At 49.8% G+C, this 24,044-nt stretch overlaps 1 protein-coding gene across 2 annotated transcripts in view; it reads left to right on the forward strand.

Moving 5' to 3' along the window:
- CAPN13 (calpain 13) overlaps positions 1 to 24,044 on the forward strand; it is an 81,610-nt gene that overhangs the window by 39,160 nt on the left and 18,406 nt on the right. For both annotated transcript variants that reach the window (XM_045447257.1, XM_045447256.1), the window contains 10 exons: positions 2,551 to 2,725; positions 3,663 to 3,737; positions 8,309 to 8,394; positions 12,028 to 12,102; positions 13,148 to 13,293; positions 14,902 to 15,044; positions 19,191 to 19,202; positions 21,387 to 21,586; positions 22,611 to 22,647; positions 23,006 to 23,062. In XM_045447257.1, the coding sequence (XP_045303213.1) occupies positions 2,551 to 2,725; positions 3,663 to 3,737; positions 8,309 to 8,394; positions 12,028 to 12,102; positions 13,148 to 13,293; positions 14,902 to 15,044; positions 19,191 to 19,202; positions 21,387 to 21,586; positions 22,611 to 22,647; positions 23,006 to 23,062 (1,006 nt within the window). The remainder of the gene's footprint in view (positions 1 to 2,550; positions 2,726 to 3,662; positions 3,738 to 8,308; positions 8,395 to 12,027; positions 12,103 to 13,147; positions 13,294 to 14,901; positions 15,045 to 19,190; positions 19,203 to 21,386; positions 21,587 to 22,610; positions 22,648 to 23,005; positions 23,063 to 24,044) is intronic.

Below are 24,044 nucleotides of genomic sequence, written 5' to 3' on the forward strand. Positions count from 1 at the left end.
ATGCATTGAGTATCTCTGTGGCAACTGTAGGTTGGTGTAAGCATAAGGTATCAGAGGAGGCCCATAGACACCAAAGCAGTGGGCCAATGTATCAGGACAGGGCCTGGGCTGCTTTTCTGGAATGGCTCTGATGCAGCCCTGTTTAAAGCCAGAGAGGGCTCTTGAGGGCATCTAGATGGGGCTGTTGCAGTGTGGGAGGTCACACTGGTGGGTTCTAGAATGGGCTCCAGAACCCCAGTCTTTGTGAACTTCCAGTACCTTCAGCAAAGCCCTTCCTAATCTAGGACCCAGAGCCAGAATACATGTGGGGAATCAAGAGTCAGGCATTCAGCCCCAACTAGGCATGACCCTTTGATAATGGTCATTGAATTTGACTTTGAATTGAATAAGGTCATTGAATAAGACTTTGAATTTGACTAAGTAAATACCCCAGAGATAAGAGTCTAGGGAGATAGGAAGATAAGATTAAGAACCAGTTTTAACAAGTTGAAATCAATCTGCCACATGGCAGTTTCTGTAGAAGGGCCCTTCTGTGTATCCAGAGCTTTCTTTTATAAAAAGACTCTTTTAAGCCCTCCGTGACATTTGTGCCTGGGACGTTGTCCTGCTTTGACTGGCTACTTGACATGTATTTGCTGAAGCGAACTTATGTGAATTCTGAGTGACGCCCAGTGGCAGAGGTGGAGATATAGTGAGATAAGAGGGTCTGGAGGACCCCACAAGCCTACCCAGTCAACCTTACTGTTTCCAAGTGAAGGACCAGGAAGGGAAGGCTGAAGGCCCCCTGGAGGGGCAGCAGGGAAGATCTCAGACCCAGACCCCCTACCTGATTCACAGGATGAGAAAGAAAGCCATGGTCAGAGATTCCCCACATTGCCAACAGCTTGTGAGGGGCTTGGCCTTGGCTTATCCCTCCAGGGACAGAAGAGAAGGTCTCTGGTGAGAAGGCTGAGTGACAGGGGCAGTGGTGAGGAAGTCTCCCACTGGGCAGCTCTGAGACCAGAAGGCAGGGTCTTCTTCCCACTCCCTGCCTGGCCTCAGCTCCATGTCCTTTGTGGGTTTGCATTGCCTGTATTTTAGGGTTCCCTGGGAGCCTTTTCAGTTGACCCCATTGACAGGAACTTGAGTTCTCAAAACAATTCTGCCCTTGTCTGGCCTGCTTCAGTGGTCCATCTAGCCTCTCTTCCAGGAGCACCATCGCTGGCTCCCTTCCACCATGCTTTTTTGGCTCGGGGATTCTTCCTCCCTGGAATGCCCATCCCACTGTCCTTACCTGGATAAACTCAGAGGTGTGCTCCTCCCCAAGCTCTCCCTGGGCCCTCAGGCATTTCTTCTCTGTTCCAAGATGATCCACTCACTCTCATAGCAAACAGAACCCCAAGGGCAGAAAGTAGACATTCTAAGGAAAATGTCCCCATGGCAGAGGGCTGTTGCAAAGAAGTAACAGTTGTGGAGGTAGAAGCAGAGCGAGGGTGGCCTTGCTGTGCCTGATAGTGATGTAACAAGCATGCACTCTGCAAGCCAGATACTTTCTGCATGTCATCCATGCAAGAACTGGCAGAAGGGGCAAAGCAGCCCATCGAGGCAGGGACTGTTACATGCCCACTCCCCAACTGAGCAAGGGGAGCCTTAGAAAGTCTCAGCTTCCTGCCCAGGATTGAGAGCTCATGAGAGGGGGAGCCAGGAGTTGAACCCAAGTGGTTTGGCTCTTGAATTTGGAATCTGTCAGCCTCTCTAGTGAGTGACTGGGGCTACTCAGGTTTGGGGGATAATGGGGAGGAAGTGAAATGAGGTGATAACCCTGGGCAGGGGCAGAAACCCCACACAAGAGTGGGAAGAGTTGCTTTACAGAACATGTACGAGGGTTCCAGGTGGCTTGCTTTGAAGTCATGTTGTGTAGGACTTGTCCTCACCTGTGTTACCTTCAGTCAAGTTGACTAACATCCCTGATGATCCTGGGATGAGTGGGTTAGTCCTGAGAGTAGGAATTCTGGACCATGCTTCACACTACATGAGAACAGAGGCTGCATGTGGCCACAGCAGGCATCAGAGTCATTGGCTGAGCTCTTGGAGGGCAGGGACAGGGGGTTGCCCATCTTTGAACAGCCTGTGCCTAACACAGTATCCCTCACATGAGTACTTACCACTATCATTAAACTGAACAGGAAACAGTGGACATTCATCACCAGAATATCCAGTGTTTATTGAGGGCTTGCCACGTGCCAGGTTAAATAACTTGTCCAAGGTTAAGCGGTTAAATATATGGAGAGGTTGGGATTCAGCCCCTGCCCTGTGGCTCCAGCACCTGCACTTCTGACCTCTGCACAATACTGCTGCTTGTGAGGCCGCCCAGCCCCAGCTGAGCAGGGGAAGGACAGTGGCGCTTTGCCGGAAACGCCATCGTAGTGAATGAAGGCAGGTGGCCCTAGTGCAGGTGCAGATTAGGCATTCCTTCTCTGGGCAATATGTGGATGTCAGGTGGGCAACCTCCCTGCCTGGCGCATCTCACCAAAGTCGCCACAAGGGTGGTTGTGACTTTCCCCCTCCCAGGTTTCGTGGGTCCTATCTCAACCTGCACTACGGCTTCCTTCCTGATGCCCTGGTGGACCTCACAGGAGGGGTGGTCACCGGCATCGACCTGCACTCCTTTCCTTCTGACCTGGTGATGATGCTGAAGACAGCAGCCAAGGCAGGCTCCCTGATGACCTGCGGCACCCCGGCCTCGGTGAGTAGACTCCCAACACTGGGTGGAGCCCTTCCTCGTCCAGGAATGTCCAGCCACCAACCCATTCAAGTAGTCAGGGGCATGGCCAAGCAGACATCACAGAGCATGGAGACCATCCTTCACTGAGGCCGCCTGATTGAATCCTCACAGCAGCCCTCCCTCTGGGAGAGGGGTTGCAGAATTCACTTACAGAAGAGGAAAATGGGCTCAGAGAAGCCAAGTAAAACACTCACCATCACACAGCCAGCAAGTGGCTGATCAGGGTTCAGATGCTGCTGCCTGACTCCAAAGCCTTTACCTAGTGCTTTCATGTGAGCAGTGGGGTCTGGAGTGACTGGGCTGCTCTCTGATTCTCACCGGCTCCAAAGACAGCATCCCAAGGTCAGTGTGTCCCATTTTGAAAAGCTTGGGTGATCCTCCAAATTATTTCGGAGTCTATTCTGAGACAGCCAGCCCCCTATCCGTGAGGATGTTTCCTTCACCCTGTAAACACGTGAGCTTTGAGTCACACACCCCCAATCTGAAATGCCACCTGAAAACTAATATGCATTTTGCACCCCAGTTAGTTACTCATGGCACAGGGGTGGTGGGTATTCCCGACTCCCCCAGAATGCCCCACCGACGTGTTTTGTGCTGTGTGTCATTGGTGACCAGTGACTGGAGGAGCACACAGTCCAGGTCAGCCTCGGGACTCAGTGGGGTTCTGTCAGTAATGGGGCAGTCTCCTGAGGTATGAAATGCTTGGGGCCTCAACCACCCAGCAGCCTTCAAACTCTGCCTCTCTAGAAAAGAGTTCCAAGAACATATGCCGTTCCAGTGTGAGTCAGTGGGATGCTTTTCATCCCACCACAGCTTAGCTGCTGATTGAATTGTGCTTTTCTATTTTTCTGAAGAGCCTGTGAATGCTTAATGCTTGGTCTGCTTTCGTCCTTTGAAGCCGACAGGTGAGGCCAGAAGAATGGAAGACGGCCTGGTGAGTCAGCATGCCTACACAGTGACCGGAGCCGAGAGGGTAAGGCTTCCGGGGGTTGAGCCCTGTTTTCTTGCTCCTCTAAGCAGGGGTCAGCATCACATGCCTTCAGCAAGCTCAATGTGGACGGCCTCGAATATTCCTTCTATTCATCCAGAAACTCTGGTGCCCAGCATCTTTTTCCCCAGATGCCTACTAGCGATCTTGCCATTCTTGACCTGATCTCAGGCAGGCTGAGTGTCTAGCTAGACTGTGGGATTAGCCCCAAAAGAAAACAGAATGAGCCACCCAATTGACTGGGGCAAGTTTTGCTCTGAAAGGGTTTTATTTGTTATGTGCCAACTAAACTGCTACCACAAAGACACTCCAAAATACAGGGGCTCAAACAAGGTTCATTTCTCTCTGAGGTAAGTGGGCAAACCCAGAGCTGACAGGTGGCTCTGTCATCTGCAACATGGGGACTCTACCCGTGAGCCCAGGGCAGCTGCTCCAAGTCCCTCCTCTCCCAGCCAGGGAAGAGATCAGGGGACAGTTATACATCCATAGAGAAGCATGCATCACAGAACACACACACACACACACACACACACACACACACACACACACCCCATTTCCTCTCAGATCCCATTAGTCTGAAATCAACCAAGTGCCACACTGAGGCCCAAGGGAGTCTGGGAAACATACTCTCTAGCTAGGCTGCCATATGCCCAGCTAGACTTTATTTCCATGGAAAAGGGGGGGTGCAGAGGAGGAGGACAGTTCTTCCCATTGATGCAGAAACTGACTTTAGGTGGACGAAAGTATATGTGATTACTGCGTGCAGTATCATTTGGTCTGGAAAACACTGCTAAAGTCCAGCCTCCTCCATCCATAATTGAGAAGCTGAGGCCTGCGAGGGGAAGGTCAGGGTTAACACAGCTACTTGAACTGGCTGGGCCTAGACACCATGTCTCCTCAGTTCCTCTGTGCTTATCACACAGCTGTGTGGTTTCCCACACACAGTGATTTCCCACACACGTTCCCCAGTCTTCTCTATTTCCCGCAACTCATGGGGTCTGATGATGTCCTCTGGGCCCTGAGAGACAGTGTTCCAAGCTCCAGGGTACATTTTTCACAGGTATTTATGAGCCATAAAACATATGGTGTCGAGTTCTATTTCTGGCATGCTTTCTTACATTTGCCCTCCTTCTCCCTGTATCCGTCCACCTCCTGTCCAGGGACCTAAGGTCAGTTGCTTCATTGTTTTGTGTTTTGGCAAGTGTTCCACAAAACAGAGATAGTATCTTCTGCCTTACGCTCTTCTCCTTAAGGAGATCCATCACAAAATGCTTCTTCTGCACAGCACCTGAGAGACAGTAGTACCTAATAAATGCTCATTGGATTAATGGATAAGTACACTTGCATGAGTGAATGAATGCATCTGTCTTTGGCCTGTGAAGATGATGTCACTGAACCTCCGCCTCCATCATAGAATGTATACGAGGAGCTCAAAATACATTTCTTCCCACAAACAAAGAGGAAGTTGTCCTGATTAACCCTGGCCAGAAGAGATCCTAGATGCAGCAGCCCCAGACTCTCCTCCCCTGAATTCTCCCAAGGCCGTCTCAGAATTCTCAGTGGGGACGGCCAGTACCATCGTCACTCCAGGCCACATACAGACACTCTGCTTCCCACGACTCCCTGTCCCAGGTGTGGAAAGTCTAGGCTATGGGTAGCAAATCGGTTTTCTCATGTGCCAACCTGGATCCATTGGCAGTGCTGCTTGGATTATGTGTGAACAAGACTGTGGCACTGCTTCCAGATTTAGTGGAAAAGCTGTGATCGAAGAATGATATTGGTGCTGGGCATGGAATGAAGGAGCCATGGTACCTGCGTGCTGTCTCTGCCACTCCTGGAAAAGGCCATTTATACATGGAGACTGTCTTTGTTTCTCCTCTGAACACGGGGGAGAAGGGACTTGTGAATTAAGAGGTCCAGATGGCCGTGGAATGTGTGTCCCCACAGAGCTGGGCATGGGATAAAAGTGACTGCCAGGTTATAGAGTGACCATGTGAACACCTAGGGCTAAGCCCATACAGGTGAATACGGGAATCAGGGTTTGGGCTCCTGATGGTTCTGTTCATAGCCTGAATGTTGGCTCCCCCACAGCACACACTAGGAGTTGTTCTTATAACACAGTGAGTGGTCTAAACAGGACACCTCCCCTTTAGTGTTGGCCATCAAACTGTTTGTCCTGGATGGTCCATCCCCCCTGCCCCTCCCACCCCTCCTGCCACTCAGGGTCTGCTAACACCTCCTAGCATGTGCTGTAAGGAGTCCAGCCTGGTGAGATCCTCTGTGAAAGCAGTTTTCCAAATACCCTTGGGAAATGCTGCTCACTATATCCCCTTCTTGGAGATTCACAGTGGATATTAGCATGTTAAAGGCTCTAAGAAGGCCAGTACTGACAATACAGGGACAGCTTGGTCTTAATCTACCATTAATCATGAAACCACTTCTCAGAAAAATTATTAACAGCTTGCAGAACTAGCATTTAATAGAATACACATGAGGCAATATTATCCTACACTAGATAACGCGGGTCACCTCTCACCCAGGGATACCCTTTCTGAGGGAACTGACCAGGGCCAGGGGTATAGTAAGTAGCCAGGAGAGTGAAACAAGTGCTCATTCTCAGAGGTAGTCGGGACCTTGGCCTTGAGTGTGACTCCCGAGCCTCCCTGCCAAGGCCCAGGAACTTGACTTGGTTAAAGATTTCTCCTCCAGAAAGAGGAGGTGACAACTGACCACGAGTGCTAAGATTAAGCCAACCTATAAATGCAGTGTGTTTTTTAATCTGTTCATCCTCCTCCGGGCGGGACACAGGAAGATAAATGAGATTGGCATATTTTATTATGCACCTAGCTCTGCGCTGCCTCCCCTGGGCAAGGGGGTGAGTGTTTATCTGCATGCCTCATTTAGCCCTGCTTACAGCTCCTTCCACTCACTGGCCGTTCGTCTCCCCTGTGCCCAACTGAGCCCCGACTATGTTAGGCACTGAGGGTGGCTCATTAAGCTTTCTGGGCCACCGGGCAACCATTTTTCATGCCCTTGCTCCATCAGGCACTGCCAGTTAATAAATCGACTGTGCGTGCAAAGCCTGGAGTGCCTAGGGGTGGGACAGAGAGGGGTGGGAAACCCGAGCATGTGCCAGGAGCCTCTCCTCTCCCATGTGGCATTAAAAGCCGAAGCACCTTCCCCTACGGCGCCAGCCAGATAGAAGTGGATGGAAAAGAACCTTCTCCAAGCCAAGTTCTTTGGCCCTTGTCTCACTGCGTTGCTCCTTCATGGCACTGCCCTGTTGGTGATGACATGGGCCATGGCCAGGTGACCCAGGGGTGAGATGAGAGGTCAGGGTTGTGGCCCCACCAGAGAGTGAGCTGGCCCTGGATTATCTGCTCCCATCTCCAAATCAGGAGCCTGGGCTTAGGAGACTGACAGTGGCTGGAGTGAGAATTCTTCTGCCACTTACTCTGTGGCCTGGGGAAAGTTGCTTAACCTCTCTGGCATTCCGATTCTTCCTGTGCAAGACGAGGGTTCTATAAACATCCACTGCGGGGGGTGGGGGTGAGGGGTGAAGGATGTAATGCTCTCAGCCGGCACCTGGCTCCCAGCCCGGCTTCACACGCGGATTTCTTTTCCATACGGTGACCCTGCACTCTGGCTTTGTCCGCTGCCTCTGACCTGGAACCACTGAGCAAGTGAGGCCCTTCTCTCACCCCTGCAGGCCTTGTCCTTCACAGACGACCTTAACACAGATCAGTGTCATGCCTACAACAGCACCATGATTTAATTCCCCCCACCAGGCCGAGGGCTTCTGGATCTGGGAATGTAGGTTCAAAGGGTTGCGACTGTTCCGTTGTAACTTGTCAACGGTCCTGCCCTCTGGCCTCCATGGCCCGAAGAAGCACGTGTGCTGGCCTCCGTATCTGGGAGCTGGTGACCGTGAGGTACCTGGGGAAGGAAGAGAAGTTCAGCCCATCGAGGTGCCGGCAGAGGCCGGGTGATGGGGGCCTGGGGCAGTGCCAGGGTGCAGGTTGAGAAGAGCTATGAGGGGCTTTCCTGCCCCCCAGGCCATCCCACTCCTGCTCGGTCTGCCGCCTCGACATCGTCGCTCAGGACCACACCGTGGAGACCCCGGCACAGCTGCCTGTGGGCCGCAGGCAGAGAAACAGCCCTGTCTGTCAAATGGAGAGACCGGTGGGGACAGGACTTGCAGGAGGCTGGGGACCCATCAGGTTGTCCCCTCTGTAGCACCACACGCTGTTGACCTGCTCTGACGTCTCAGCCCACATTCCAGGAGGCACCGATACGGGATGATGAAGCTGTGCCCACCCTTTGAGGTGCTGAGCAGAGAGAGGGGCCGTTTCCTCCTCCCTCATTCCCACCCCACGCAGGCAGCAGAGACACATTGATTTTTTTTTTCCTTTCAATTTTTTTTTTTTCTGGCTGCAGCCAAATGAGGTCAGAAGTTAAATTAGTCCTTGGAGGTAAAAAGCAGCTGCATTCATATCCCCTCTTTCTGCTGACTTTTGCTGGAGAGCCCTGAGAGTTTCTTTTTCTGTTCTTTGCAGATTCAGTACCGGGGGAGCTGGGAGGATCTTATCCGCCTGTGGAACCCCTGGGGCAACACGGAATGGAGAGGGCGCTGGGCGGACGGGTATGGCTTCTGAAACCCTGTCTCTACCCTTCCTGAAGACCTGGTATGCAGAGAACACCCCGCCCCCACAGGGTGGCCTCTGTCTCCCCTGTTGTGGATCTCACTGCAGGCCTGTCCGGTTCACACCGGTGTGCGGCTGTGGGTCCAACTCATATTCCCATGATGCCATTCACCAGGCATCTATTAGACACCGACTGTGTGCTCTCTGCACAAAGTGCACTGTGTACTGTGGGATATGTACAGACGACAAGACCCAGTATCTATCCCCCAGAAGGTTACAGTCCAGCGCCGTGAACCCACATACCCAGAATTAGGGTTTGTTTGTTTGTTTGTTTGTTTTTGAGGGTTGGGGAGGGAGTAGGAAAGAAGCCAAGTTCTATCGGCAGAGAGAGATGGAGAGGAGGAGCCTCATCCCACAAAGGGATCCCATGCGATTCTGATCCTGATGACACCATGAGGAAAAGACTTCATTTTGGGGGGCAGTTGGGGAGCTGAGCCAAAGATCTGGCCACCTGGGTTGTCAATCCTCCCTACTGATCTGGACTCCCACTTGATGTCTGGACTCAATCTTGCTCATAGAAGTGAATGGAGGTAAGTGTCAGATGCCCATTGGCTATGTCACAGGCAGCTACTCTCTTGACCTGGCTGGCCAGTGGGGACCAGCTCTGTGGCCAGTGGTTCCCTGGAGCGAGGCTAGCATTTCTCAGCTGCCAAGAAGACTGATCCCTGGTCCCCACCCCCTTGCCGATTAAGAATGAGATGGCCAGTGATAGGTCACTCAGTGACAGGTTACCTGCTCCCCTGGCAGCCAGCAAGGGGCGAGGGGAGGGGAGGTGGTGGGAAAGAGAGGAAGACTTGAAAGGAAATGCAAAGCATTCAGACAAACAGGTGAACAGGACCCAATGAGCAGTAAAAACCAATACAGTGAGAAGTGCATTCTGGAAGGCAAACACAGAGTTGGCCAGTGTCCCTGTCCTGCTTATTGGCTGCCCAGAACCTGGCATGATGCCACAGGCTGGTCTGTGGCAAGGGCCACTCTGATCCTCTTTGAGCCCCAACAGCTGGCGTGTGCCAGCTCACGTGGGCACTTGGCAAACATAAGATCAATGTCCATTGGGGTGGGGGGGGGGCAGGCGGAAGGGAGGGAATAAGCAACATGGATGCATAGAAGGAACCTGGTGGGTCTCAGATGCCCCCTGGAGAACAGGGCTGCTGAATCCCCTCAGCAGAAGGGGGATGAACTTGCAACAGCAGGAACCACTGGAGAGCATTGTGTTTTTACTCTCTGTTCCCCTTTCTCCTTTTATCTTGCCTTTATTCATTCCTCTTTCCCTGGGGCAGCCTCCCTCCTCCCCCAGGGTAAATCTTAACCTCTGGCCTTTGCCAGTTCTTCTCAGTCATTACCCCAAGTTGCCAATATGGCCCAGGGGTATTGTGACTGGCAGAATCCCTGATTCCCAGTTGGCTGTTGGGGTTGGAGTGAAGGAAGGGCACACATCAATGACACATGTGCCTTGCATAGGAGAAGAGGCAACAGATTTAACTGAGTTGATAATTTGCCCACATCCCCTATGCTAAATATCTCATGAGCAGTGAAGGCAGCAAGGGGCACCAGAGATTAGGGAAGAGAAGCTTCCCATGGGTTGGCATGTTCAGGGCAAGCTTCACAGAGTCGAACTTGAACTCAAGCAGAAAAAAAAGCATGACTCACCTGGGAAGAGGTCACCAGGAAGGTGGGGAAGTATAGACCTTGTGCTGAGCTGGGATCACTTACAGTGTGTTCTTCGGGGCGAGCAAACTGGCCTGCGGCAGCAGAACCTGGAAAAGAAATGCTGGGGGCTGGGGCCAGAAAGCCCAATGTCACCTCATAAATTTGGATTTACACCCTACAGGCACAGGATTTGTGAAGGCCCTTCAACAGGAGAGTCGTGTACAGAGCAGGGAACGGGGAGCACACCTGGCCACACTAACTCTGAAGGATCACACACCGGCTACGTTTAGGCTCACCATCTCCCACCAGAAACGGGGCCAAGTCTCCATGCAGGTGGTCGATTTCCCCCTACTTTTTAAGGAGTGAAAATGGATAGAAGGAGCCGGATGGTCCAATCTCCGCCATAATTGAAATTTCAGACGCACACACTTAAAGGCAAACTTGCGTGAATCGATAGCATATTGATTTACACTACATTTATTTTTCCTTACACACTGCAGAAAATGAAATTATCACTTAATTATAAAATTGCCATTTTACAATAACACATCTGACTGGCTCGGCCTGAAAGCCCGAAGTCTGAGTGGTGGTCCCTGCCTTGCTTTTCCAGCACAGAGCTGACCCAGGCCCTCGGTACAAGCCACTCCTAGAGATAAATTCATTGCATGTTTGTGCCTCTGGGGCCTGTTGCTTATGCGCATGTCTCTGCCACTAGGAGGGGGCTGAGGGAGCGACAGCTGCTCCCTTCTGCCTGTGAGGGCCTCCTCCTTCACAGACCCTAGGACTAGCTTCTGGAAAACATGATCCCAATGAACTGGACAACTATATAAATTAAGCAAGCAGAGAACTGCTGCATGCCTGTTTGCCAAGGCCTGTGCCAGCCCCTGTGATCAGGTAATGGTGAGAGACGCTCATTGAGCTCCTGGAACTCGGGGTCTAGTGAGGGACAGCGAGAAATCCACAAGCACTAGAAACATAGGGCACTAAGTCCTGAGACAGGAATGGTGCAGGGTGCCGTGTGTGTCCCAAGGAGGGACACTGACTCTGGAGGTGAAGTGGGGACACCACAGGAGAACAGTCAAGGTTTCCCAGCAGAGGTACCTTTTAGGAGGAAAGAGGAATAACATTGGGTTAAAGGACTGAAAGGAGGAAGAGTCTCCTGGGTAGAGGGAGCCTCATGGCGAAGGTCAGTGTGGGGGCAGGACAGGTATTACCAAGGACATGAGGACAATTGTGATCTAAGGGTAGAATTCAAGTGTGGGGTGTGTGGGGAAGTAGGGAGCTGCTCAGGTAGGGCTGGAGAGGTAGGCAGAGGCCAAGGTTCTGATGTGGGAGCTTTAACTTCATCCTGAGAAGAAAAGGTATTTTAAGCAGGGAGATGGCAGAATCTGATTTCTCTTCTAGAAAGATTCTTTTTGATGGCAGAATGGAGAGGGAGGTGGGAAGTCCAAGAAGGAGATGAGGCTTCCTGAACTAGGAGGGCAGCAGGAAGGAGGGAAGTAAGTGGATAGTTTTGAGAGGGGTTTCAGAGGTGGAATCCTACATCATTGCTATCTGGTGATTGTTTGGATGTCAGGGGGCACGAGGGAGTGGCTTCTTGAGTTTTTACTTGAGCAATGGGAGGAGACAGAGGACTGGTGCGGTTTGGGGTAGGTTGGTTTCCAGACCACTATGGGCTCCGGTGGAGATGTGGCGTGGCCCCTAGCATGTATCCATCTAACGCTCAGGAAAGAGGATCATGCTGGGGACAATTTGGGAGCCACCAGCCTACAGAGAATGACCGAATCCTGTCACTAGGTAGAATGACCCCCTCCACCTGCACCCCCAGAAGGAATGAGGGACAGGACTTCTGCTGGGGCATGTTTTGCTGAGGTGAAACGCTTTGGGAGATCTCACCCTGTGGTCTGTCTCTGTGTGCCCAGGTCACCAGAATGGCAGGAAACCCACCACCAATGGAGAAGACTGCTGTATGAAAATAAGGACGATGGCGAGTTTTGGTATTTTTTTTAAGTTACATTTTAAAACTTTAACTATTGCCCACACCCTCAATCCCTCCCCCTTTCCCTACACTTTTGTGAGACTAGAGATTAGCTTTGTAGAGACCTATGTAGAAGGAGACTGTTTTTTCCACCAAGACATGAAAGGTTTGGATGGGAAATTATTTGTGTGCTTTCTCTTTGCGTGAAAGGTATTTCAGTCTGAAATATCAGAACTTCCAGGAAATGTTAATGGCAAAAGGGAATACTGACACCAAACCTTTGAAATCAACAGTTTCCTGAAAACCAGGATGCCTAGTTATCATGCCTGGTTACCATGCCTGTATCTTCTACGCCATCCCATTAGGACCTACAGTCTCACCCTGGGGTTCCAGAGTCTTCCAAAAGAGCAATTCAGTATTAATCTCCCAGCCCTGACTCTAGAGTTCTGAGTGAGACATCCGTATCCTCACCCAGCAGCTACGCAGGACTAGATGTTTTAAAAACCCATTCTCTGCCATGTGTTCACATCTTAAAGGATAATACGGACATTTTCCTGAGAGGTTTGTGATTTACTTAATAACATATTTAAATAAAATTTAGCATGTGTGAAGAGGAGACTGGGTCCAAGTTATTAAGAAGCAGAGAGACAAATGTCAATTAGAAAGGAAAAATATTTCCAATATCTCCACTGTAATCACAGTAAAAGATGGGGTTTTAGGTATTGAACCCATTTTATTCTGATTCAGCAGTGAATTTGGCAAAGGAACCAAGGGAAAGGCGTTTCTTAACAGTGTATAGGACCCAGAGCAGAGAGAGACAAGAGCCATCCTTCTGGCCATGAGAGAGACATGCAGAACCCAGAATTTTATTCTGTCCTATTCTCTCAACCCCTGGAGGGAAGAGAAAGGTACTTGATAGTGAATGAGCCAGAATGAGGCCCTTGTCTTGGGGTAGGACAGTGGTAAATCCATGGAGACTAGAATTGACAAAGGTACAGTGGGGAGATGGGAACCCCCACCCTAGGGACAAAACCAGTGAAATGATGTGTATCTGTTTATAACAGGATGTCATGTCAAGATTTCCAAGACAACTTTTCCTGCCTATACGTATGTAACCAATTTCCAGTCAGTCTAAACCATGGAAACATGCCTCCTGAAAGATGGTCCCAAATGATGTTTAAGAACCATGCAGTTCCAGGAAACACCACAGGTAGTGATGACATTGGTAATGATTCTGCCAGATGGAAGCTTCCAGCCCTAGCCAAGTCCTGGCTTCAAGTCTCAGTGGCTTTTGATTCTGGACCATCAGCCTGAACTTGAAAGGAGAAGAATCTGTCAGCCTAAAGGGACAGCTGTGTTTCTCCAAGGGAAACAGTTGCTGGGTGGGCTGGGTGGGAGAATCTCAAGTGTGCCTCTCCTGCCCTGTCATGCTCTCTCACTGTCCTACTGACTTCCACCCGCCTCCCAGAAAGACAGGCTGACTGCTCTTCAGTGGTGGGGAGCTGTGGAAACAACACTGGACAAAAGTCAGGGCCCGGGTTAAACCATCACTTTGCCCCATCCAGACATAAGGGAGAATATTCCTGTCCCATGCTGGTTGGTACATCCTGTAACAGCATACTGAGATCTCAGAGGTGGGCACCTCTGAACCTGTCTTTGGGCTCCCCTGAGGTAAATCTTAAGTGTGACCTTGGGAGGGTCACATATTCTCGCTGCACCTCCTGCTCCCCATTTGTGACACAGATGAGTGAAATAGCTCCCTATGAACGTGAACCTGAGCGTGCTTACACATCGTCCATAGGAGAAGCTACACAAACAAGTTTGCGTATGTGTGAGTGTGAATGTGGGTGTGTTTGCACCTAGACATGAGCATTCCCTTTCCCCAGCACCTGCCTGTTGAGAATGGTTTGCTTGAATGACCCCAGGGTGCCCCTGTTTTCAACCTCAAGGATCTTCACACTTCTGGTGGTCATGGATGGACTCTAAGAAACTCCTGAGTCATACTTGGGTAGCAAATTTACTGATTCACCTTCCAGAGCCTCATCTGTCTGACTGTGGGGCCAAAGTCCCCTTCCCTGGATATAGTGCATATCAATGAACTAACCAAAATGGTACCTTGGGGCTGTTCTTAGTGATTCTTTGCAAGGGAAAGAGAGAAGGGAGCCAGTGCGTGAGCACCTGCCCTGCACTGCTAAGTACACTTGAATGCATTATGTAGTCTGGCCCTCACAGGAAGCCTCTGTGTCTCCGCATTCCCCTCTCAGAGCTTCCCAGTTGTGACCCGAACCTGCGGATGTGTATTGATTTCAGCTCTATCTTGACTTATCTTCATTCTTTCATGTATCTGAATCTAACAGTCCTCACCTTCCTTCTGTCTCCTGCCCTGGCTCCGAGGAGCATGCTTGGGTAGTGGAGTGCTATGAATTACCATCTCTCTGCCTGTTTTCCTCTGTCTCCCCTGGTGCTTGGGGATTGACATCATTTCCAGGCTCTGATGGTTATCGCCAGTGTGTAAGCTCATACATACCTGAGGATTCTGAAATTCCACTTATGATTAAAAATAGCCCTCAACTTTAAGAAACATTTTCACCCAGTGGGGAATATTCTTCCCCTTCTTGTTTTTAAGAGGAAGAGACAGAGGCTCACAAAACAAAGAAGCTTGTGCTATAAGTAGTAGTCGTGGGGCCTGGGGCCTGCCCCTTAGTATCCAAATCCAGAGTGTCCAATACAACCCACCAGAGCTTTCTGAATCAACATGGCCCCATCTGGGAGTCATAGGAGCTGAACTGAGCTCCAGTGACTGCTCTTTCTCATGCAGAAGAACTTCTGAGGGACATGCAGTTCATCTTCTCTGTGCCAGAGAGTATGGAAGACAACAATGTCGTCATGTCCTTCAACATCATGCCGCAAAATTTAAAGGCAAAAGATGAGAAATTTCCACTCACCTTCAAGGTATTCAAGGTAAGGCAGCCTGCTTCAGGGCTTGCCCTTTCGGACATTTGTGTATTCCTTGTGCAGAGAGAGAAGCTGACTAGGCTGAGAGATTTCACTGAACTACCTCAGACATAAAACCCAAAGGGCTGGGGCGCCTGGGTGGCGCAGTCGGTTAAGCGTCCGACTTCAGCCAGGTCACGATCTCGCGGTCAGTGGGTTCGAGCCCCGCGTCGGGCTCTGGGCTGATGGCTCAGAGCCTGGAGCCTGTTTCCGATTCTGTGTCTCCCTCTCTCTCTGCCCCTCCCCCGTTCATGCTCTGTCTCTCTCTGTCCCAAAAATAAATAAACGTTGAAAAAAAAAAAAAAAACCCAAAGGGCTATAGAGTTCACCTGGTTCAACTCTAAATTTACAGGAAAACCTGAGAGGAGACCAGGCTTGACCAAGTTCACAGAGGGACACACCTCCTAACCGTGTCACTTGTCAGCATTTCCTGGTATGCTGCAAGCCCAAATGTTTGTTATCCAAAAAGTAGTCTGGTCCAAGACCAGCTGTTTAACAATGCAGATTCCTGGGACCATCCAACACCTTCTGAATCTGAACTTCTATAGCTGGAGTCTGAACGTCTGCATTGTAACGAGCTCCCTGGGCGCTGCTTACGTGCATGAAAGTTTGAGAATCATTGGCTAAACTTTGGGAGGAGTTTAGAGGAAAAAATAAATCCTGGATGTAAAACCAGGAGGTCTGTTTTTCTCTTGTATTTAGACCAAAATCCAGTCTTGGTGGTTGGCTTCCAAATATATGCTTGGCCACTCATCCAAAGCCAAGTTGTTCTCTCTACCTGGCCTCCCCTCCTCACACCCATGGCCCTCCCAACCAGCTTTGCAGCTCCTGAGGGGTCATCCTTCCACCCACCAGCCTGCACCCATCCCACTGGGAGGAGCTAATCGGAGAATTCTTTTTTTTTTTTTTTTGAGACTACTTAAGTGTTACTAAAGAAAATCTGATACCTCTGCTCCCACCTCCTTTACCAAATAATTTTAATTTTTAATGTTTATTTTTTTTTGAGAAGGAGAGCACTAGCAGGGGAGGGGCAGAGAGAGGGAGACAGAGAATCCAAAGCAGATTCCAGGTTCTGAGCTGTCAGCGCACACCCTGAGGTAGGGCCCAAATGCACAAACTGTGAGATCATGACCTGAGCCGAAATCGGTCGCTTAAGGGACTGAACCACCCGGGTGCCCCACCAAATTAACGCATCCCAAAGATAAAGTGTATGGTTCTTAAATCATATGCTCCACACCCTCTATGGACTGACTTGGATAACTATGGTACCGCACCCATCAAATGCTAGGATCCCTTGTCCTTATAGTGGAGCTGAAGGAACTGAGGCCCAGCAAGGTGAAGTGATATGGTCAGAGTTAATGGCAGAGCTGGGGATTGGGCACCAGATGTCCTCCAAGCCTCTGTGGCTGGGGCTCTGATTATAGCATCCCTAGGAATAATCTTCATTCCTGTTCACTGAGACTAAGGCAACAGTCAGAACCATGGGTCAACTCATGTATGACAGGCAGGGCTCCTGGGTACTCTGCTCATGCTGGAGCAGTCCTGAGTCCTGGCTGTAGTTCACTCCAATGAGAAGACTTCACGGTGGTAGTGTACTTCAGCGTATTCACGCTTATCGCTTCAAACACTACTTCTATAGATATGAAAGCCAAAGCTGAGAGAGCAAGAGTGACCTTCCCAAGGTCCAGGTAGAAGGGAAGGTACTTGATACCAGAGCTCCTGGTCCCCGGTCTGGGTCTCTCAGCAAGGCGGAGGCACTTGCTTTCCTGGTGATGCTCCCAGCTCGAAGGAAAACAATGATTCTGGCTCTAGAAGAAGGAGAGCCCTTTGGGTTCTGTTCTGAGCCCATTTCTGCTTCCCAGTTGCATGAAATCAATGGAAAAGAAATTGTTGGGGTTTGGCACAGTACTTCTGAGGTGCCTGAAACCTGTTGAGGCTGGAAAAGAACATCTAAGGATGCAATAGTGGACAATTGTCATCTTTCTCACCACCAGACACCTGAACACTCTCTTCCACTTGGTAGAAGGCAGGGCCTAATTCCCCACTGCAGCAACCAAATAGACCAAATACTCTCTCTCCCCAGCCCCTGGCTGCAAATGGGGTAGGTGTGTGAGCCAGACTTGTCCAATTAGATGCTCCTCTCATGCCTGCCCACCCCCCCTTTTGGTCACTCTGGGTTTGGACTCTTGAGGAAGTCATTAAAAGTGGTAGAACCAGCTGAGGGATTATGTACAGCAAATCCTGGGGCCCAGCAGCAGCAGTGTAGGCAGATCCTGGGCTGGTGTCCAGCTGCATAGCCATCTCCCCTCCTTCCCACCCACTTTCTCAGCTGCATCCTCTAGACTTCCCATAAATGGCTTTCTGCTCACCCCACACTGATTGGTATCTCTTGCTTCCAGCCAAGAATCCCAAATGATTCAGGTGCCTTCTGAGAGCACTCTCATCCTCAGAGTACCCCCAACTCTTATTTCTGGGAAGAACAAAGGAAAGGGGCTGGGAAGGAATGGAGGCATCTGGTCTACTCAGCCAAGATTTAATAGTTTAATAGTTCAGGGCACCAAACAGGACTGCACCCCTCTTCTGATGAGAGACAGGAGCCCACAGAGGGAAAGAGGGCTGCCCCAGTGCACAACTGGGGATGCTGTTCACATTGCCACCTGTGAGTCTGGTGCCCCAGAGCTGGACATCATAGCAGCCTTGTGTTAACCAGTTTGCCCAAAGTCTTTACAGTTCAGGAGCCCTGGAAAGATCATAATCCTATCTGTTTTTAAACACTGCTGAGCCCATTTATCTACTGAGATAAATATCTACTGAGATTAAATACAGAGATGCATTTCTCAGCTGTACACTTTGCTAAAAAGGAACTCAAACCTGAGGTCTCTTCAGGCTCCCAGGAGGTCCCAGTGGATCTTGCAGGATCCTGATTGAGCTGAACACCAGAGAACCATCTAGTCTTTGGCAGCTCAAGAGACACTTGGGTTCCTTTCACAGTTTGGCTGAGAAACAGGCTGTGTGCATGCCAGCAAGTAGACCTCCAGAAGTCTGCAGGGCTCTGATGGTGTTTGCGGGCAGTGCTGCTTGCACGACTAATGTATACGGCCCTCCCACCCTGGCATGGTCCCATGATTCCCAACTCCTACGGAAGCACTGCTCTGCCTTGCATCAGAACAAACATGGGTGGTATGCAAACAGAAGACAGGACAGAGAAAAAGGACAAGGGTGGACAAGTCATTTCATCTTCACCCCAAAGCTGCTCTCCCAGGCTGGGAGCTTCCAGCTCATTCTTGGGCTCCAGAAAAGTCTGTCTGGGAAAATCAGGTGGTCTGTACACATGGTTGTGTGTGTTGGGGTGGGTGGTGTTAGGCAGGATCAGCAGAGGAAAAGAACTGAAACCCACACCAACTGCAGAAGACACTGCCGGGTGGTGGGTCTTAATCACCAAGGAAGCAAAGCAGCTTGCTTTATTCCCTTCTCTGCCACTTAGACTGCTGGAACTATTTCCACATCCATAAAACAGGGTCTCAGTATCTGCTTTCAGGGTCACCGTGACAATCCAACACATTACACGGAAGCATCTTGCAGATGGCAGAGTGGCTTAAAAATAGGGCTGTGTCCTCAGTGCAATATTCAGTTCAAGATTAAAACTAGGTATTTCCCAATTCAGATGCACACAGACATTCCTTACGAACACCGGGGGCCTAGAACAAATTCCCACCTTATCTTTCAGTGGTATGATGAAATAAAAGAAGTTTCTTCACATTGGAACTCCTGATGTTGAGAAACTGACATCTGATCTAGGTTCTGTCTTACCTCCAACCCTGTTAACATCTCTCTCTTCCCTTCTCTTTTATCATCATTGCTGTGAAGAGTAACCACACCTGGCTGAGCTGAGTTTCCTTCCCCCTTGACCCCCCTACAACCTACAGTGGGTCAGGTTTTCTTTCACATCTCTGCACAGGGGATGAGTAATGGCCCCGTCCCCTGGGGGTGCAGGGAACAGGCTGGCTGCCCAGGAAGAAGGAATGCAGGGTCCGGAGCTGGGCTGTTGGGATCTGCTTGCCCCTGAGTTTTGGTTTAGGTCCCTGAACCTGCCTGTCTTTCTCTTCCCCACAGGTCGACCCTCAGGTACGGTTCAGCCCCTTCTCCTGCCTCTGTTGCTGTGCATCGGTAAAGCATTATGCCTCTTCCAACACCATAACTTTGGCACATCTCTTGCTGTTTCGTGGCTGCAAATTTATTCTTATGTCCTGTGACGATGCAAGCTTAGAATCTCTGAACAGGTCAACAGTGCAGGACGTGTGTTTGCTGTCCTGTTTTGGGGGTTGGACCCCTTGAGTTGCTCTCTGTTTTGACATATAAGAGGGTCTGGAACCACAAAACTATCCTCAAGCATTTGGCCTCCAATAGATAACACTGATGGAGCCCTTTCTTTCCCACTTAAGAAAAGAAGCAGAGCTAGTGGCATCTTAGAGGGACTTTAGCCTCATGTTCTTCGTCACCTCTAGATCCACCACAAACAGGATACACACTCTGCAAATTCACCTTCAGGGCATATCTAGCTTATCTTACAACCAAATTTGCTCCCTCTCCTAAGCAGGCCCCGCATTGGTGCAGGATGAGTGAAGAGTAAGGATGGAGAAGGACAGATGGAGTTACAGGCACTCAGACTCCTTAAATGGATGTGGGGTCTGTGGGGCTGTTGCTGCCAGGGCATGTGTGGGACCAAGGATGGCAGGGAGGGAGCAAGATGAAGTCACAGCCAACAGGTAGTCCCTGTAGCATGCTGGTGGGTCCAGGGAAGCTCCTCCGGGCCTTCCAGGGGTGCCCCAATAGGTAGAGAGAGGTCAGGACAGGACATCTTCAAGCAGGGGATACTCAGAAGCCCAGGCAGAAAGCAGGCAGCAAGGAGGCCCCTGATACCAGTGGCCTAGCCACAGAGTTGAATTTAGGATCTGATTTTGGTTTTGGGCACCCTGGTCATGGAAGCGGAGCTTCTTGAAGGGTTTCAAAGGGAGGCACTCGGGTACAAGGAACAGATCAGTGTTTTATTTCCCAGAGCTGGAGAAAGGAGTGGGGACTCAGCCCAGGAAAAGGTACAAGACCCATCCCTGGAACTACAGGGTCAGGTCTTTGTGCAACTAGGCCTGTGTTAATTCGATGCTGGTCCTCTGAGCACTAGACCACCATGCCACCTACTCATGCTTCTTGCTGCCACTGAGCGAGTCTGCTCTGAAAGATAGGGAGCCTGGAAAAGGCTGCAAGAGTCCAGTGGAGGGAGGCAAGCAGGGAAGCAGGGAAATTCTGGACTGCAAGAGGTACACACACTTCTGTGCACACTCATGGATGTGCGCGCACACACACATACGCACACACACACCCAGAGCCACAGGGCAGTACTGACTTTTTGGAGTAGAATGGTTCTCATCATTGCTTTTGCCACAAGGGCTCAAGCAAATGAGGTTCCAAACCTACTGGGATCACTGTTAGTGTCAGCAAAGTCACTGTGGAGGTTCCACCCAGCCCTTTCTGCCCACCCGGGACAGTGACCTATCTCCCGTCTCATCTCCTAGCTCAGCCCTTTCTCCACCCCCTGAAAAGAAACTCTCCCTTTCTCCCTGTTTTTCCCCAAGGCAGAGCTCACAAATAATCATTTCACACTGCATAACCATTCTAGATGGAGCCCCCATGCTTGACTGTATTGGGGAAAATTTATTTAGTAAGGGGTTTTTATTATGTAATATGTATGTGACATCTGGTAATGGGAACTGCATTATATTTATTGTCTTATCTCTAAGAAAATATTGAAATAAAAGGAAAATGATCAGGACCTATTATTCTCCAATGAGAAGAAATTCCAGGGCTCTGCTGGGAAGATGAAATGGAGGGAATAAAGGAGTCCAATTCTGCTGTGCTATATACAGTCCAAAGCATCCTGGGGAAGGTTCAGGAGGGAAGGGGCTTCTGGGGCTCCAAAAGTCATTCAGTGTTGGAACAACTTCACTAGTTTCCATGAAAGTCTTTATATATGAGCAGAGACATAAACCCCAAAACCCAGGCTACTGTGGGATTTAATGAGGTGAAACCATGTGCCGTACTTTTTTTTTTACACTCGTTGTGCTGTCAGTGTTTCTATTAAATGACGGTCTGAACTCTGTGGCATTTTGAAAGTCCAGGTAAGCACTGTCACCCTTTTCAGAGCCTGTAATGCTGTTTTGGTGAATGATGTGGGGTCTGAAAGGTGGCGGGCTCTCCTGGGGGCTGGGCGCATGCACACAAGGGGCTTTCTGACCATCTTCATGTTCCCTCCAGTTCCAGCCCTTCTGGAAGAGGTTGCCACCCACCTTCTTTTCTCAATTCAGAAATGCTGTCAAGGGCATAGTTTCTAAAACCAAGTGCAACCTCACAAAGTACTTCAGTCTGAGCCCTGGGACCTACGTGGTGGTCATCGCCACATACAGAGAAGTTGAGTTTTTGCTCCGGATCTTCCTGAAAATGCCAGATGGTGACAGGTACAGAAACTCTGGGTTTCAAACTGTTTTATTTCACTTAAATTTATAAGAACACATTGTGTCATCCTGTGCAGCATGTACTGCATCAGGGGACATGGGGGGCTCATTTGCAAGAAGCCCACCACAAAGGGTGGCAAGAGAATCTCTACCAATAAGTAGACTATTGAGCAGGATGTGGCCATTGCTCAGTGGGAGTGCAGAGTCACATGGGAAGACAGAGTAAGGGGACCGACATCTGGCAAGAGGGATTGAGGAAGGCTTCTTAGAGAAAATGGCATTTGAGCTATCCCTTGATGGAAAACATAGTCTAATGTTTAAAGGAAAAGGTAGTGCAGGTTGAAGAAAACAGCATGACCAGAATCAGGGAAGTGGGTGAGCATAGAGCCTATTGAAATAGAAGTGATGTCAGCCATATGCATAGGAAGGTGGTACATGGCATGGCTGGCAGTTGTCTGAAATGTGACCAGAAGGTGGGGTACATCAGGGAGACAGTGAAATATGGGCCTGAAAGACAGAACCCAATCATGGAGAGTCTTCATTGCTAAGTCAGTGGTCAAGACTGGGATCAGCAAATACATATCCTTGCTGGGCATCTTACCCCCTGTTGGACCTGAGGCAGACATTGCTCTCATCATGGCCATCTTTACAATTGAGCTTGGATGAGGCCTCGGTCCAGTATGCAAGATAGCCACTATGCCACCAGAGTTGGAACATAAGACAAAGCTTATCTGCCATCTTGGCAATGGGGGTCACTGTGCGTGTGTACTTGGTTGTGAAAAGGAACCATTTGCTAAATAATTTGAAGACCAGACGATGTCCAATCAAAAGACTAGATACGTGGTTATGATGTTTATCTGTCTGCTGACTGTCATGGCTGCCCACTTCACGACCTGCTGTGCCGAAGTCTCTCCACTCAGATCCTTGGTATAAATGTCCAGTGCCACCTAAGGTGTCCTCCATATTCAAGCCTCCTTTAAATAGTGAGTTTTTCATCATTTGTCACACTGTTTCCCTGGTTTTCTAGGAACCCGAGCAGCAATTTCAGCCTTACAACACTAAAGGTAGGTATGTGGAGAGGTTTGATTGGCAAGCTTCCTTGACCACATCCCATGCCCAAGAACTTCTGTCTCCTTTCTTACCTTAAAGCACTGACCAGTGAGAAGAGACACCATCATCATGGGCCAATGATGGCTCAAAGGGGCAGAGCAGAGGGGAAAGACCAAGCCTCCAGTGTCAGGCTGGAACCAATCCTCTTCCACAAACTCCAGTGTTCCATTCCCCTACAAATTTTATTCGATTGCTAGATGAAGCCTCTGTCTCAGATCCAGGTGTGGGGAGTGGTTCTTGTGCCTTCACTGTCCAAGACAGGTAGCCTCCTTCCACAGAAATTTGATATTGACTATTTTCCCTTTGATCAAGGCAAGTCTTCTGGAAAATGGCTCCCAAGGAAGCATCTTCCACAAATACGCTCACCAGGTACAGTCCTTAGCATGGGATGAGTGATGGTGGGACTAGAGGAAAGGAAACTTATCCCAGGCCCTTATCAGGATACAGAGAAGAAAAGTGATGTAGTTGGTCATTTTATCAGTCTCTCTCCCTGGATGTCTCCAGAACTAATAGGGCTACCAAACCAGAACTAAGAGACATCTGGGAGGGGTGTACAGCTTGGTAAGGATGGGGCTAATTATGGGGTGAGGTTAAATCTTTAAACAAGTAATTGGCAATACCCCCTGAAATCTTTCCTTCTCCTGATCTTCACCCCCTCCAGCTTGACATTATTCCTCACAGGAGCTAGCCAGCTTCACTGAAGTCACCAATGATATTTTTCCTGCCAAGCCACCTAGGTGCACAGAGGTTTTTCTTAATGGTTTAATAAACTGTTATAAAGAACTCCTTGACTTGCCAGGATAAAAACATCTGCCAAGGGCTCTGCACAATGGGCCTTTTGCCATTAATAGTCATGTTGGTTTGGGAAGTGCAAAGTGATGGATAGATATGATCATGTGTCCCATGTCGGCCTTGGGCCAGGCAGAGGCCAAGGACAGGAAGGATGCCAGGCATTCAGAGGGCTAATGGGGTAACTAGGAGGCTGCTGAGAGGGAAATTATTCAGGCAGCCTGGGCCCAGAGGGAAAAACAAGGAGAAATGAAGAATGTGGCTGTCATGAGGGGAAAGTGTTACGAGGAGCCGCTCAATATGGAACTCCTTAAAATCAATATGGGCCCAGGATTCAGGTCCACATCTGGCTGATTTAGAAGGCACTTCACTTGATGCAAGACAAAGTCTTCCCAGATGATAATCCCCAGTCTGTGAGCTCCCAGAGGAAGGGATGGCACCATATGCATTCTTTGTCCCCAATACCTATCACTGTCCCTGGCACAGAGAAGGTGCTCTGTCAATCTACATTGAATTAAGACAGATTAGCTTCTCCAGAGCAGATGTCCAAACTAAGGTTATT

This window comes from Leopardus geoffroyi, chromosome A3 (assembly GCF_018350155.1).
Source record: "Leopardus geoffroyi isolate Oge1 chromosome A3, O.geoffroyi_Oge1_pat1.0, whole genome shotgun sequence".
NCBI lineage: Eukaryota > Metazoa > Chordata > Mammalia > Carnivora > Felidae > Leopardus > Leopardus geoffroyi.